The 15,444-nt window shown below is 38.7% G+C and overlaps 1 protein-coding gene across 5 annotated transcripts in view; it reads left to right on the forward strand.

Moving 5' to 3' along the window:
• USP25 (ubiquitin specific peptidase 25) overlaps positions 1 to 15,444 on the forward strand; it is a 143,362-nt gene that overhangs the window by 31,249 nt on the left and 96,669 nt on the right. For all 5 annotated transcript variants that reach the window (XM_050956976.1, XM_050956992.1, XM_050957001.1 and 2 more), the window contains exons 2-4: positions 1,492 to 1,569; positions 3,443 to 3,587; positions 14,412 to 14,535. In XM_050956976.1, the coding sequence (XP_050812933.1) occupies positions 1,492 to 1,569; positions 3,443 to 3,587; positions 14,412 to 14,535 (347 nt within the window). The remainder of the gene's footprint in view (positions 1 to 1,491; positions 1,570 to 3,442; positions 3,588 to 14,411; positions 14,536 to 15,444) is intronic.

Consider the following 15,444-nt stretch of genomic DNA (forward strand, 5'->3'; position numbering starts at 1 on the left):
TAATTTGTTAGTTTAGAGCAGTGGCCAATAATTTTAAAGTTTTTGTTGTGATGATTTAGTGGAACTTCAAGAGCTATTATGATCCCTGTATTTCACACTGTCAGAATGAAGCTATACTTTTTTGGGATGAGTGGAGAAAAAGAAAACAGTTTTGCTTTTTTTTAAAGCTATGAAAAAACACATTTTAAAATGTACATGTTTGTGCTATTATCATGGAACTAAAAATACTACATTTTTAAAAGTTACTTCATGAGTGTAGTCATACTTGAGGGAAGGTTAAGCCATGTTTTATTTAACTTAGTTATTAATACTTGTTTTCATTAGTTCTTTAGATTATCAGATCATATTGGCAGATATAAAGTGCACCAGATGTTTGCATGTTATGATATTCATTGCTAGAAGGGGATTGATATTGTTAGTTTAAGAGCCAAACTAAAACTTAGAAGGGAAAATGGGAGAGACTGCTGATTTCAGATGCTTTGTCTTATTCCACAGGAATGCTTTTTTTAACTAGGGGAAAAAAACCCCATACGGCTGCATTTATCAGTGCATTGTTGAAAAACAAAATAAAATAAAAATAAATTCCACACTTGGAGGAAAATAGTGAGGTGAATTTTTGAGCTCTGACAATTCCAATGGTTAGGATTTAAAACGTGTTGCATATGCAAAGTAAATTTTTGAGGGATGAGCGAATTTGTGATGTCTGAAGAAATTATTTATGAAATAGACGTACGTTAGTTAAAATTACTTTCTGAGCTTGTTCAATTGACTGTTTTCCTTACATACTTTAAAGCCCTGGTCATGCAATTGGCTCTATACAGGAGGACGATGGCAGCCTTATGGAGCGCTCCCCCTTTGAAGCCACTGAGGCTTCATACAGGCACAAAGGTCTGCTCACATGGATCCAGTTGCAGGATTGGCAGGGAAGAGGTTTACAGTGAACACACACAGTAGATAATTGGGTCTCCTAAGCTAATGTTTAGGTTACCATTGCTGAGACCGTTTGCAGCTACCCAGCCAGTCATTCCCTCTGTTATGTAACCTACTTAATCCTCAGCACCCTTAAAAGCAGTACAGGAAGGGCCACCAATGGGAATTGTGGTTCTCTGTCAGGCGCCAGTAGATGTAATCTGAAATTTCACACATGCTCACCGGCTTTCTGGAGTGCACAGCCTGAGAGCAGGAAAATGCATAAAGGAATGTGCAGTCTGTCTTTGTGCATAAACATATTCTTTTGTATCTCTTAAAAATACAGATAAATACACACAACTTTTTACTGATGTATTAAGGGTAAGAATTAAGATGCATAAGTCATGGGGGAAACTAAAATAAATGATGCCCCATGCTAACTCTCCTACGTTTTGGATATGTACACAATATATATCTTTCCGTAATTTACAAGGGTGCACTATTTTTAGACCAAATTAAAGTAACACAATTATTTTGTCATTATGTAGATATTATTCTGACCATTTATTTATTTGTTTACAGCACCAGCAAACATTTTTGAATCAGCTGAGGGAGATCACTGGTATCAATGACATCCAAGTACTGCAACAGGCCTTGAAGGTATGGTGGATTTTTAATGAATACCTGACAGGAAGCAGCATGTGCACATGCTGTGAGTTAACCTCCTGTGATGTCACCGTCTAGCTCTACTAAAGATCTTAACAACAAGACCTGATATTCCTCATGTGAAAAATAAGTTGGAAACTTGGGGGGGAAAAAAAAAAAAAGGGAGGGGGGTAGTTGGCCAGGCGGAGGGGGTAGTGCTTGGTTGTTGCATCTATCTATCTATAAATAGAATTAAAGGTAGCATCCTGATTCTTTCCTATGGCATTTCGCTTTTAGTGGAACAATGGCACAATACCTATTAATGGTTTCTTGTGTAATTTGAAAGCACAAAATTGATATCTGGTTAGATATTAATATCAGTTGATGTGGTGGGTGGGTTGTGTTTTAAAAAGAAGGAAAATATTCTCTAGCCATTTCTCATCATTGTTAACTTCCCTGCTATTTTACGATGCGCCCCCTCCAAAAAAACCAAAATCCTGAGAGGATTATTTTATTTTTCTTTCATTCTTTCCTTCCTTCCTTCCCTCCCTCCCTATGGTGCTTTTTTACCTTAGAAATATCAGGTGTATAAAATGTGGTCTTCCCTGGTTGTGTTGGAGGACCTTTTAGTTATCTGGGCAGGTTTTCAGGGAATGAATCTCAACCAAAATGTTAATTAGGCACTGAAGTTGAAGACTACAAAAACTAAAGCATCTCAGGCCTCATCCGCACAGTTTGTGCACAGTCTAACTGTTGGTTAAGGGTGTGCTAGGTGGTGGCTTTTTTTCTTTGTTTAAGCTATGTAATTAGTGACTCTACTATCCCACTGTAGAGTCAAAACAGTTATATCCCTTATAATTTATATATCTTATTCCCCTTTCCATACTGGAACAGCTGTACTGATATAAGATACCTTTATGCTAATATAACTGCATCCTCAGGGTGGGTTAAATACGTTGGTTTAGTTAAAGCAGTATAAGTTTTCTAATGTAGACATGACCCTTCAGCAGACTGAATAAGGATCTCTTCCTGTCTTAATTTGTCCTTATTTGCTCTCTCAACTCTTGTGATAACATAATTTCACTAGTTCTTCAGTTGTCATAAATTCTTGCCGAGAAACAAGACCTGCTTTTTTTGAGGCGAGGAGGCAGGAAGGGGGAGGGAGAGGCACAGCAGGAGGATAAGCCTCCACACTTGGCTTTCCCATTAAAACTAAATAAAATTCCCCTCCCCTCAAGCTTACTTTTCAATCCATTATACAAAAATATACACACAGAGTTTTCCCTCCTTCCCCAAGAAAAAAAACAAAAGATGAAAGAAGTGGGGGGGGGGCGCGAGGGAGAGGCTATATTTTTAACATCTGTATGTGTATGTCTGTTACTCCTGGTTAAATTTAGACTAGAGGAAATGTTAATAACTGAATACCCAAAGCCTTAAAAATAAAAGGGCCAGATCCTCAGGTAACATAATTTGGCTTAGTTCTGTTGAAGTCAATCAAGCTGTGCCAAATTACAGTAGATGAGAGTGCCATCTGAAATTTATAATTTATAGTGCTTTTTAAACTAATTTATCTTTTGATGGGTACAACTCTAATGAAGAGTAATTACACAAGAAACCTGTTGACTGCTCTGTCTTATAATTGGAAGTAGACATTATGCCCACAACATTATTTGATCAGAAAGTAGCTGATTATATAAAATAAAAGTTTGAAGAGTTAAAATGGTTTTAGGTTGTGGCTTTCTGACCAGAATTTAACATGGAAAAAATGAAGTGCAGTTGATTGTTTGACAGTTGAAGTTGATCATCATAAACTCATTCTGACCTACCATTTAAATTAAAAAAGTGGTCTTTTTCTTTTTCTTTTTTCTTTTTCTGTTAACATTTAAAGGACAGCAATGGGAACTTGGAATTAGCGGTGACTTTCCTTACTGCAAAGAATGCCAAGGTTCCTCAGCAGGAGGAAGCAACTTACTATCAAACAGCACTTCCTGGCAATGACAGATACATCAGTGTGGGCAGCCAGGCTGACACAAGTAGGTTTTTCTTTCTCTATATAAACTATTTTTAAAGCAAAGAAACTAAGAACTTGGCTGTAAGAGATTTACTGTCAATTCTGCTTGTAAATTCCCTAACTTCACATTTCCTAGGTTTCAGTTGCTTGTTTCTTTCAGCATAAATTTTACTTTCTTCAGCTACCTCTCCATTTTTTTTTTAACATGTTCAGTTATGCTATTAGTTAGAAATTGAACTGTACCTACAATATAATTTTGCCCATTGTGGGGTTCCTGGTTGGGACATGCCAGTTCAAGAAGAGTGAGTAGCTTTAAAGAGAGGCAAAAGTCCACAAACATAGGAGTACTTCAAACCTGAATAAAAATAAATACTAAAGCCATAAATACAATGTTATAGAAGTAACATTGCCACATACGCATTTTAAGGACCCTATATTGATAGTCAGTGGTGTCCACAAGCTAAACTGATAACAACAGGTGTTAAGCATGCTTTCTGCCTCTCAGGATTAACTCCCAAGTTTGTTAAGAAGTTGGCAGTTGTCCCATGAAAAAGAGAAACCATTAAAAATGGTTAAGATTGTTTCATATGGGAGGCGTTATTTTCTGATTATTTCTTTGTGTTGACTTTTTTCTTATGTTAAGAGTGTACAGTATTTTTTCAGTCCTGGAGAGGACACTTGTCTTGCCCCCACATAAATGCTATAAATTCACATGTTTCGCATTTGTTACCTAAAGTAGAAATTATTCTCTAAAGAGATAAGAGAAATAACGTGGAAGAAACAGAGTGTATTGATAGGTGTGTACAAAGGATTTGAGTTCTATAGTAACTTCTGAATTTTCTGTTAATATTTATGTGTTTCTAATCTCTTTTAAACACAAACCTAACGTTGAATTTTTAAAATTCTGTGCACTAGACCCCCAAGCGGTGCAAATCTGGATACCTTAACTGAAGTCAGTTCTGCTTTAAAAGAACATGGGCTTTTGCTCTTATGTTGCCACCACCTCCTGAAATAAAAACTAACTAAAGACATTTTGTTCAGGGTTAGGGTTTCATGTTATTTTAAGCAGACATTATCCATTATAAAATCTAGTTTTGCCTCCAACTCCGAGTAGTTGAAAGAGTAGATTTGTATCATTTTAAAGCTTATTTATGTTTTGGAATAGTTGAGCTAGTTCAGGTTTTCAGCAGTACAGTGCAGAAAAGTGTTAACCCTCTGTTTCTGGTCTACCTTCATAAAATTTATCAGGTACATTGTGGAAAATTAGAATTTCCCAAGAAGAAATTTAAAATTAAAACATTGTGTAACTGTCACGGAGTGTAGGGGGAGACAAGGCCCTGCCTCTCTAGCTTCCTGCTATTCACTATGACTCTCAGCCAGCCAGTAAAACAGAAGCTTTATTTAGATAACAGGAACACAGTCCAAGACAGGTCTTGCAGGTACAGACAACAGGACTCCCTCAGTTAGGTCCATCAGGGTGGGGGACAGGGAGGCCAGAGCTCATCTGGGCTCCCCTCCATTTTCCCAGCAGCTCCAAACTGAAACTTCCTTCAGCCATCTTACCCAGCCTCCCCTCGGCTCCTCCCCCACCCTTTGTCCATTTCCCCTGGGCAGAGGTGTCACCTGGCTCTAATCCCCTTCCTGAGTTCTCAAGTTATGTACTCAGGTATCCTCCCTCAAGGCAAGTCTCCCATCCCCAATGCAGACAGTCCCAGCAAAAATCCCCTGCAACCTTTCCAGGCCAACACTCCCCACTCAGCATTCAAAGAACACATCAAGAAGATTCCCACTTTGTCACAGTAACTAAAGTCATTTAGGTCTGGGTAAAGTCAGAAAAGGTTCTGTACCAAAATGGTGTATACTTAACGTATCAGCTTCCTCTGTGGATCCAGAATCACATCTGCATACTTTCCTGAGATACAGGAGTTTGCTACTGCAATATTTACAACTATTATTCCAGAGCAAGTACAGATAAGGAATAACTAGTTGGATTCTGTTGTCGCTTGTGTTTCATTAACTACTCTATTGATGGAAAAAAGTCCAGATGCAGAGTCACATTCTGCCCTCATTTATACCCCATATAATCTTACTGGAGACAAGAGGGTTGTATAGGATGTAACAGAGGGTATAATCTGGCCCACAGAGTGCACGAAATAGAGCACATCGTGACTTTGAAATCCATGCTTAATTTGCAGCACTGGTCATTAGAAAAAATAAATCTTTATGGCTCTGAAACTGATTAAATATTGAAAGATAATCAAGAAGGTAGCAACCGTTGTGGAGTGAAAACACTGACATTTTGGAGACTGACATCCCTTATGTTATCTGCTGCTGACTGTTCAAGTTCATTGGCATCAAAGCTAGAGAGCCCTTAATTCTTTGCAGGCTAGCTTTAGGTCACAGAATTCATGTATTTTGGAGTCTCATCCTAGTTTATTTCTGTACATGAGAAAACCACTAAACTTCGTCTGTCTCTGAAGAGAAAATCCCTGACCAGGATAGCAGAACTTTTGCATATCAGAAGAGAGGAGACTTTGCAGAACTTTGAGAAACTTAAGCTACACTATTTTCTGCTCAATCCATTCTCTGCTGATAAGTACCTTTATCGCATCCACTACATTTGTTCACAATTTCTTTATAAATAGAAAAAACTCAAAATAAATCACCAACACACACTGTTACAATCAGAGTATGAAGGGGGAGAGAGAATAGGACGGTGGTTGATTTGAGAGAAGAATGGAAGTAAACATGGGTTAAGACGAAATATGAAACCGCAGTAACATGATTATTTTAACCTTCATCATTCCCTTCAATGAAGAGGGATGTTGATGCCACTGATGACAATGTTTTGACATTTAAATTTGTTGAACCCCCGTTAAATAATTACACCTTGGTGGAGTATCTCAAGATAAACTCATCGTATCATGCCCTACTACTTAATCATCCACATTCATTTGAAATTTAAGATATCATGAGTCATCTACATGCAGAGTGCTATAGTTTCTTAGCCATCCAGACTGGGGATAAGAGGTCAACAGATAAATACTGGAAACTCAGTCCCTTACCAGGGGAAAAAAAAATCTGTTTGTTGTGGCTTTTGAGTGTATGCCAAACGAAAAGGCATAGTTGGCTTATTCTTGAGGTTATTGGCTTAACTGGCTCTATACCATTGAAAGACACTTAGTAAAGAATAAAATACCTGGTTGAGCCACCAAGTACATTATCCAACATGGAAGGAAGTGTTAGGAAACTGAAGTTCCTCAAAAGTAGTAGGCTTTCTGTCCAGACCCTGTTTATAGGAAATTACTGGCTTGTCAGCAGTTGGAAAAGCTATTAACTGAACGTTCAATTGTTAAGATTTTAAAAACATGACTAATGAAAATAAAGAACCTTTCTACTCCTACCTTCAACAGTGCTTTATATTTTATAAATTTGGTTCACTACTTATCAGAAATTAATTCAGTATTAAACACAAAGGCCGCATTATCACAAAAGCCTTAATACACTGGTGCATGCCAAACTTTGCATGTCCCAACACCTGCATGTACAGTTTTCTAGCACCAACAGCTGCATATACAGTTGATTTGATCAACTCTGTGTGCAAGTGGTAGTTGTCAGTTTGTGTGTATGCAAATTGAAAACTTGTTAAATGTTGGGGTTGTTGCAATATACCCATACAAAAATTCTGATCTAGAGTTTTTGTTGTATCATGTGGATCCCAGGCACAAAAGAGACCTTGCAGTTTTTGCAAAAGACCACTGCACCTATAGCAACACAAAAAACTAGAGAAGTACAGTAGTGTTTAATTATGCTGTGCCAGTATAGGGCACTTGAAGCACTTCCTACCTGAAGTTCAGTGCTTTTGGTAGCATGATTTACAACAACTTACCTCAATTTATTTTTTTCTGTTAGTCAGAACTGTTACATTGTTAAATGTAGTATTTATTTTCTCCTTTTTATTTGAGAAACTTAAAGAATCCAGGATTAGGGGAGGAAGCAGCAGCAGCAGAAGGGGGAGAACTTCATTTTAGAAAAATACTGTCTTTGGGTCAAACTTCAGCCAAGCCTTGCAGAAATAACCACATGCCCCTCTGTTCTAAAGTACAGGAATTTCTTTCCTTCATACCACTAAAATTGTATCAAATTCTAAGTCCTGAAATATTTAATATATAGAAGAATAATTTCTATGTAACTCTTAAGCTCCTCTGGCAGAGACAGTCTTACGAGTGTAAAAGTCCCTTGCACATCTATGGAGCTATATTAACTAGAGAGTCACAGGCTTTGGTGCTTCTGTAGGCTGAGCTTGTTGCACACGCTTAGAGCTCCTTGCATTCCTCTTTTTCCCCATAAACTTCTTGTGTGCCAAACTCTTCTCCCTCTCTATTTCAGGGACCCCCTGCAACACTACTGCTTTTGTTGTCATGCCAAAGGCTGTATGTCCCTTGATTCCTCCCTTTGGCACATGCCACGGGCTCTGTGTGCCCCACCCAATACCACTGCCCCCATTCTCTCTCTGTGGTGGGCTCAGTGTTCACTCGCATTTACCCCTGTCCCTCCACCATTTTTACTTATTTTCTTTCTGTTTGGAAGATGAGTCATTCTGGATGTCAAAATTTAAACTGTATTGGGATTGATGGGCTGGACTGAGATGAGGACTGGTGTTTGTTTGTGGTTGCCATCAATTGGTTCTTCGATCTGTAGACAACAGGAAAGCTGTTGGTGCTGAGTCTGCAAACTGGATCCCAGAGGCTCCGCATTCACTCATATCCCTCTTTCTTTTGGTTTTTTGATTTTCATCAAAATCAATAGAGTTCTGCCCACTGGTGCTCACAACATTGCCCGGAATTGATTGGATGCCACATTCAAAAGGTAACACTTTAAGAACGAAGAAATTCCATGAAGTTTGAGTCTAGGACCGTGGTGAGCAAGCTATGGCCCGGTGGCAGCATCCGGTCCTCCAGACGTTTTAATCCAGCCCTCGAGCTCCTGCTGGGGAGCAGGGTTGGGGGCTTGCCCTATTCTGCGCTGCTCCTGGAAGCAGTACACCACTTCCTCCTCCCCCAGTTCCTACGTGTAGGGGCAGCCAGGGATTCTGCATGTTGCCCAAGCGCTGCCCCTGGAGCTCCCATTGGCCAGGAACTGTGGTCAATGGGAGCTGCAGGGGTGGTGCCTGCAGATGGGGCAGCACGCAGAGCTTCCTGGTTGCACCTCTCTGCATAGGAGCCAGATGGGCGAGGGACGTGCTGCTGCTGCTTCTGGGAGCTGCTTGAGGTAGATGCTGCCTGGAGCCTGCAACCCTGACCCCCTCCCATGCCCCCTGCTCCAGCCCTGATACCACTCCTGCCCTTGAACCCCTCTATTCCAGCCTAGAGCACCCCCTGCAGTCCCAACTCTTCATCCCCAGCTCACACCCCCTCCCACACCTTAACCCCCGATTTCATGAGCATTCATGGTCCGCCATACAATTTCCATACCCAGATGTGGCCCTTGGGCCAAAGAGTTTGCCCACTCTGTTCTGGGATCTCACTTTGCTTAGACAGTAATAAATAAATTTTATGTAATCTTAACTCTTCAATCTCAATATGGCAACTATTTGAAAATCTTGGCCTTCCCATACTCATCAGCTTTTCATTCAACAGACCAAAATCTTCATTTTCCTTCTCCTGCGCCAGCAGTTGCGTGACCATGGTTGTTCACTGCATGCTCCCAGGTTCAGTTGCCACTCACTGTCCGTGTCTCCTGGTGTCATAGCCTGCTCACTCTTCCAGGTTCCTCCCACTTGCTTTTCCCTTTTAGTGCCATTGATTTCACTCTAGTAAAATCTTTGACATGAAGAACTCAAATAGTGCTATAATTGTCTCTTAAAAACACAACTCCGTTACACTAGAATGTGAATAGTTTATTTTAAATAATCTGATGGGAACTTCCTGAGTAAACAAACTGACTATATGAGTTGGAAAACAATGGACCAGTAGTGTCTATATATTGACATACTTGAAATGTTTTCACTTATTAACCCCATTTGTGGCAATACACAATGCATAGGAAGGATTTCAAACATTTGACCTTATGCACCACAAATACATACTGCTGCATAGATTAAAAAAAAAAAACAAAAAACCAAGAACTATCAAAAGCAGGACCAGTTCCAATAGTAGTTCCACTATTCATCTGTGTACACTAATTGTTTGTGAGTAAAGGTCACTAGTGTACCCAGCTAGACCTTTTGAAGATCATGTCACCTTCTTTCCTATTCAAAATTTATCTTTCTGAACAGCAGATATAGCATGATGTTTCAGTGCTATTGGCATAACTCTGAGGAGCTGCTTTGCTTATTAACAAAATTAAGAGGTCATTGTTGTTTTGTCCCACAATAATCATATTTGGCTGCAAAGTTTGAGAATAAATTTTGTGCCTCTTACAGGATCATTTGTAAGGGATTGGTCCAAAGGTGAATTAATTATGGTGTATAAATACCTTCATGGGGAGAAAACACTGTGTCCTTTAATCTAGCAGAGAAAGATATTACAAGAACCAATGGCTGGAATTTAAAGCCAGAAAAACTGAAATCAGAAATAAAACATATTTTTCACAGTGAGGGTGAATAAGTGTTGGAACAAACTATCAAGGGAAGTGTTAGATTCTTTGTCTCTTGAAATGTTCAGATCAAGACTGGATGCCATTCTGGAAGATGTGCTTTAGTCAAACACAAGTTAGTAGGGCCAAATCTGAAGTAACTGGGTGAAATTCTACATATGGCCTGTGTTATATGGGTCAGACCAGGTGATCTAATGGTCTCTTCTGCTTTAAAATCTATGAATCAGTAGTTATCCAAACACAAGCCTCACTAAAGGTATTTCAATTCAGAACCTTTAGCTCCAAAATCTAAATTCCTACTTAATCAAAGGATAAGCTTTAAAAATGAGTAGGTTCATCATGCTCCAGTGGAAGTCGCTATTCAGTAACCACAAACCACTGGTTCAGTGTTGCAGCAGTATGTAAACTCATAAATCAAAGGAACGTCATAAATCAGATGAACAGTCAGCCAAAGTAACCAATGAATATGCAAAATTCAAAGTTAGGCCCTTTCATTTTCAAGGTATTGCACCAAAAGACTTCAGTACACTTAAGAGTTAACTAGCTACAAAATATTAATCAGAATTTTAAAAACAAACACTGTTTGAATTTTTCTTGGGAGGACACCATGTATGCTTGGAGAATCAGGAATTAGTATATAGAGAACAATCGAAGTACATTAGTAAAGGAAGTTTAGGTAACATCAGTTTTCAGCTATGGGTTATCCCCTATTCAGTGCCACAAATTAATTACAATGAATGTGTATATGATGAAAGGGATAAGTAATAGGTAGTAACTGCTTGGGGAAAAATGCTTATGAACACATGAGAAGTGAAGTACAATTTATAAAAGAAAATCATATAGCACGTGAGCTAAAGCCTGTTAAAACCAATTGGAGCATTTCTGTTGACATCAGTGGGCTTGGAATCAGGCACCATATAAACTAAAGCTGTTTGGTGATGTGTAATTATATCTCATCTTTAAAAATACTTTTCACTAGCAAAATTTTTAGAAACAAAGTATAGATGGGGAATCTCCTTTTTGTTTTAATACTATATGATCAACTTTTGTTCTTAGTACACCAATTAACAGTACATTTTTCTGATGTTCTTAGCATTTAGGCTAATAGTACATGTTAGTAAACATTTAAAATATTAAAAATGTGTTGTCCATTAACCAGAAAAAAGGAAAAAAAATACAATTTTGGAAAAGTGTCAGTTGACTTTGACCTTGAAATATTTTGGCAGCCTTTGCTTTTTTAGCAATGGGAACTTATGTCTGGGCTCGATGCAGGGTAGTTTGCAGTGAAAAAGCTACTGTATGGTTTGTCTTGGATGCTATATTTGTGTGTGTGTGTTTGTAAAGAAAATGAGATTTCCAAGTTTTTATTTTTCACTTAAATATTGACTCTACCTTTTAATTTTTGTATAAGATGTGGATAACTCAAAGATTTCTTATCAACCCCAGTGAAAAAGGAATGGCTGCAGAAGCCTCCACCCCTCCAAAGAAGTGACCGACGTAATCCTAGATTCACCTAATTAATGAGGATGCCCATTTATTCCTACCTGCTTTCCCCCAATATACCCCAAACTAACCTTTCACCATCGTGGATCACTTGATGATAACCTATCTGTTCATTCCCTTTGGGGCACCTGCAATTGGCCACTCTCAAGAGGACAGGATACTGAACTTGATGGACTTTGGTCTGACCCAGTATGGCCGTTCTTATGTTCATCCTTTATTAGTTGTGATCGCTACCAGCACTCTGCAACTGGAAATATAGGAAACTTTCAGTGAGACTGCAGGATTGCTTAGTGACTACCAGCAAATGGTTGGGAAATGCATAATGACAGATAATTATAAATTGTGGAGCTATAACTCATTAAATGGTTTTGTCGATGACAGAAACTGAAATTTTGTTACTTTTTAAATTTTTTTGAATAACAAGTGGATCAGAGCCCTAAATCAACATGCTGCCCACTGGATAACACTCCCAACTGTTTCACTGCCTCTTTTCTCTGCAATTGTTATTAATGTATTTTTTAATCTGCCATCAGTGAAGTGTTCATACTCCAGCTCTGAATGGCCAAGTCTCTCAGTTTGCAGATGTGGTGCCATATTTGTAAATTTCCAGTTTTTTGTCTGAATTGTCATGTCCAGAATACTAAAATCCATAATGCATTAGGTGTTACACTCAGCTAATAAGGAAGCTATCATTTCATAATGGATTTAGCCCCCTCTGGAGTGAGATTTGCAAGCCTGAGACTCTAAATGTTCTTTTAAAAAAATGAAAAATCAATTCAGGAACTGTTTCCAAGCATCACACAGATACTTAAAGTAAAATGAGTTACTTTGCTGTTATTCTTGCTATTGTTTCTTACTAAGATGCTATAGATGTGTATATTGCTTTACAGGTAAGAAGACATGGTTGCTGCCCCTAAGGGCTCAAAATCTAAATTAAATTGAATTTCAGGCAAATAACAGACCCTGGTGGAAGCTGGTGAGAAGGAATGCAATGGGAGAAGGGCCAGTGCTATGCCTAATTTCTGAAGATGTGAGAAAAGAACTGTTGTTTCTTAGCTGCAGCTTCTATTTGCGATTGGTGTGTAGCTATGGAAATGATTGTAACGTCTCACTTTCAGTGTATTATTTTGATTCAACAGAAAGTATCCACAGCTGTATAAGACTGGGAAAATAGTGGATACTGACTCCACCGCAAGCTAATCTATCAGGGGAAGGCTAAAACGAGAAGTTCTTGGGAATGAGTTACAAAGGCCAGGCAGTGAAAGGGGACATGTAAACAAATTGCCTCCCCTCCTTTCCTCTATAATTCCCAAGTTTGTAGCTCTCTATTCTGTCACCTGCCTCCCATCTGCTTTTAACATAGGTTTTAGGCTGGAGTTACCCTTGGCATAGCTGCTTTTTTTGACTTTGCTCTGGCCCTTAAGAACAGGAAAGAAAGTGAAAATGGCACTGCACTGACTCTGGGTTTGACATCGTACAGGTTCATGTGAGGGTCATCTTTGTACAACATAATTCCTTCCCTCCCGCTGACTAGCAAAGTGGGATTTTCAGCCATGGAAAGTCTGATACATTCAGTCCCCTGTCCTCCTAGCAGTCTTGCACAGCTGGCCGTCATTCCCATTAGCCTGACTGCTCTGGGAAGAGTTTCTCTGCTTGACTGGAATGCATAATTTAGTAGTGGGAGGCTGCTAGAGAGAATATGCTTCCTCTCCTGAGTAAAGAAGAGTTTCTACTGCTACATGCAGTAGGTTGGGAAGTTTACATAAGTTACGTTTGCTGGCAGCTGATAAATTTTTTTTTTTTTTTGTGGTGACTGCGATTGTAGGGAAAGTAAGAAATAGACCCCTTACATTTTTATTCATTTGGTGGTTTAAAAAAAAAAAAGGCTGGATGGATTGCCAGAGTGGGGACTCTTATTTTGAACCTCAATCTCTGATCATTTTTCTTTGATGTTTTTGGTAATTGAATGTTGTGCTGGTTGCTTCCACTATTCAGACTGAAGGAAATTCAACATGTTGTTTAGTTTGAAACTAAACAAGTGTGAAAGGGAGGAGGGAAGGGAAGATTTAGCTTAATAATGTGCTGACTCCTTGCTCAGGTCTTAATCTTGCAAATGCCTATGTATGTAATTACCTTACCTACATCACTAATCTCATTGACTATGTGTGTATACAGTACACACACAAGCGTTAGCAGGATTGTGCTTTTATCTGTGTTTTGGGGACATTCAGCATGCATTGCTCTATATGAGATAATAGTGACTATTCTCTTTGAAGATATCCTTTAAGAAAAATCTATTCATCAAATGTAATTTGGGAAAAAACAGTATCTTGGCCTTGATAAAGACAGTTACACCACTGAACTTAAAAGCAGTAGTAGAGAAGGGACTTTGCAGGAAGCTATAAGTTTGCAGAACCAGTCCTATATTGATGAGTAACTTGATGGAGACCACTTGGGAAACAGGAAGATTTTGGAAAAGGGAAAAATGCTCTTTGTAGAGCATGAGTTACAAAGGAGCAAGTGCTGTGTTTTTCTTTTTCTTCCTTATTATAATTATCACATAGGAGAGGGAGTAGGTAGTGAAGACATTAAGATTAGTGGTGGAAAGCAAACCAAAAGAAGTGAATTTTGAGGAGGAATTTGAATCTGGTTTAGCAGTCCATGCTGGTTTTGTGTCCTCTACCGTAAGATTTATTTTTCATTCTGTTTCACTTTTAATTTTGAGAAAGATAGTTTTGCTTTTCAGATGTGATTGATCTCACTGGAGATGATAAAGATGATCTTCAGAGGGCAATTGCCTTGAGTTTGGAGGAATCAAACAGGGCATTCAGGGAGACTGGAATAACAGATGAGGAACAAGCCATTAGCAGGTAAACAAACAACTTACATAAAGCAGAAATAAAATTTTAAAAGACTCAGAGATTGGCCTGTGTTTTCTCCCCCCCCCCATCTTATAAAGAAGAACTTGTTAATTTTCATCTGTTGTGCTGCTGATACATCTGGCTTTAGGAGTGTTGCTTTACTGCACTGTATGCTTTCTGTTGAAAAACCAGCCCTCTATTTTTAAGGTAGAAATTAATGGTATATTTCATGGCTGCACATTTGCTTAAATACGTAGGACCAGTTTGGAAGCAGAGACCTTTGATCAGTTTTTTCTAAAATCAGACCTAAAATTGAAAGACATTTCTATGGTGTATTTGGGAAAGAGTTCAAAAGCAAAATATGATTACGAAGCTAACCACTTCTTTTTATGCTTGCAATGTTCATTATTACGATAACACTTCCTCACTTCTGTGGCAGGAAAGTATAATTTTGTTAGTGTTCTTAAATTTTAGCGGAAACAAGAGCTAGCGCGTTACAGGTGGCAACTTGGTTTTCTGTTACAAAACTTGTTTCTGTTTCAGAGAGTCAGAATTCTGAAAAACATTCACATTTTGGACTGAAATTTTCTAGGCTTGGTTTTGCCTAAGGTGGAGGGGTGGGATGAGGGTGTGTTTGTTTATTGCTAAAAAGTTAAAAATAAAAAATAAAATTGGAAAATATATTGTGACCTCTTTTGTGAACAGCAGTAGAGCTGAAATGACAGAGTCTTGCAAGTTGCAATTAGCTGTGGATATAGTTCTCGCTGAAGAGCTATGCATAGCCTTTTTGTGGAGGAAAGTAGCTTTGATTTGACCCAAGGTACGAGTGTTCGAAAGTGAGGTACTGCCCAGTTGCAATGGTTATTTGGTAATCTTGTTAAGTGTGCACTTAACTGAGGTTTTTGTGCATGCCTGTGG

Source organism: Gopherus flavomarginatus, chromosome 1 (assembly GCF_025201925.1).
Source record: "Gopherus flavomarginatus isolate rGopFla2 chromosome 1, rGopFla2.mat.asm, whole genome shotgun sequence".
In the NCBI taxonomy this organism is placed as follows: Eukaryota; Metazoa; Chordata; order Testudines; family Testudinidae; genus Gopherus; species Gopherus flavomarginatus.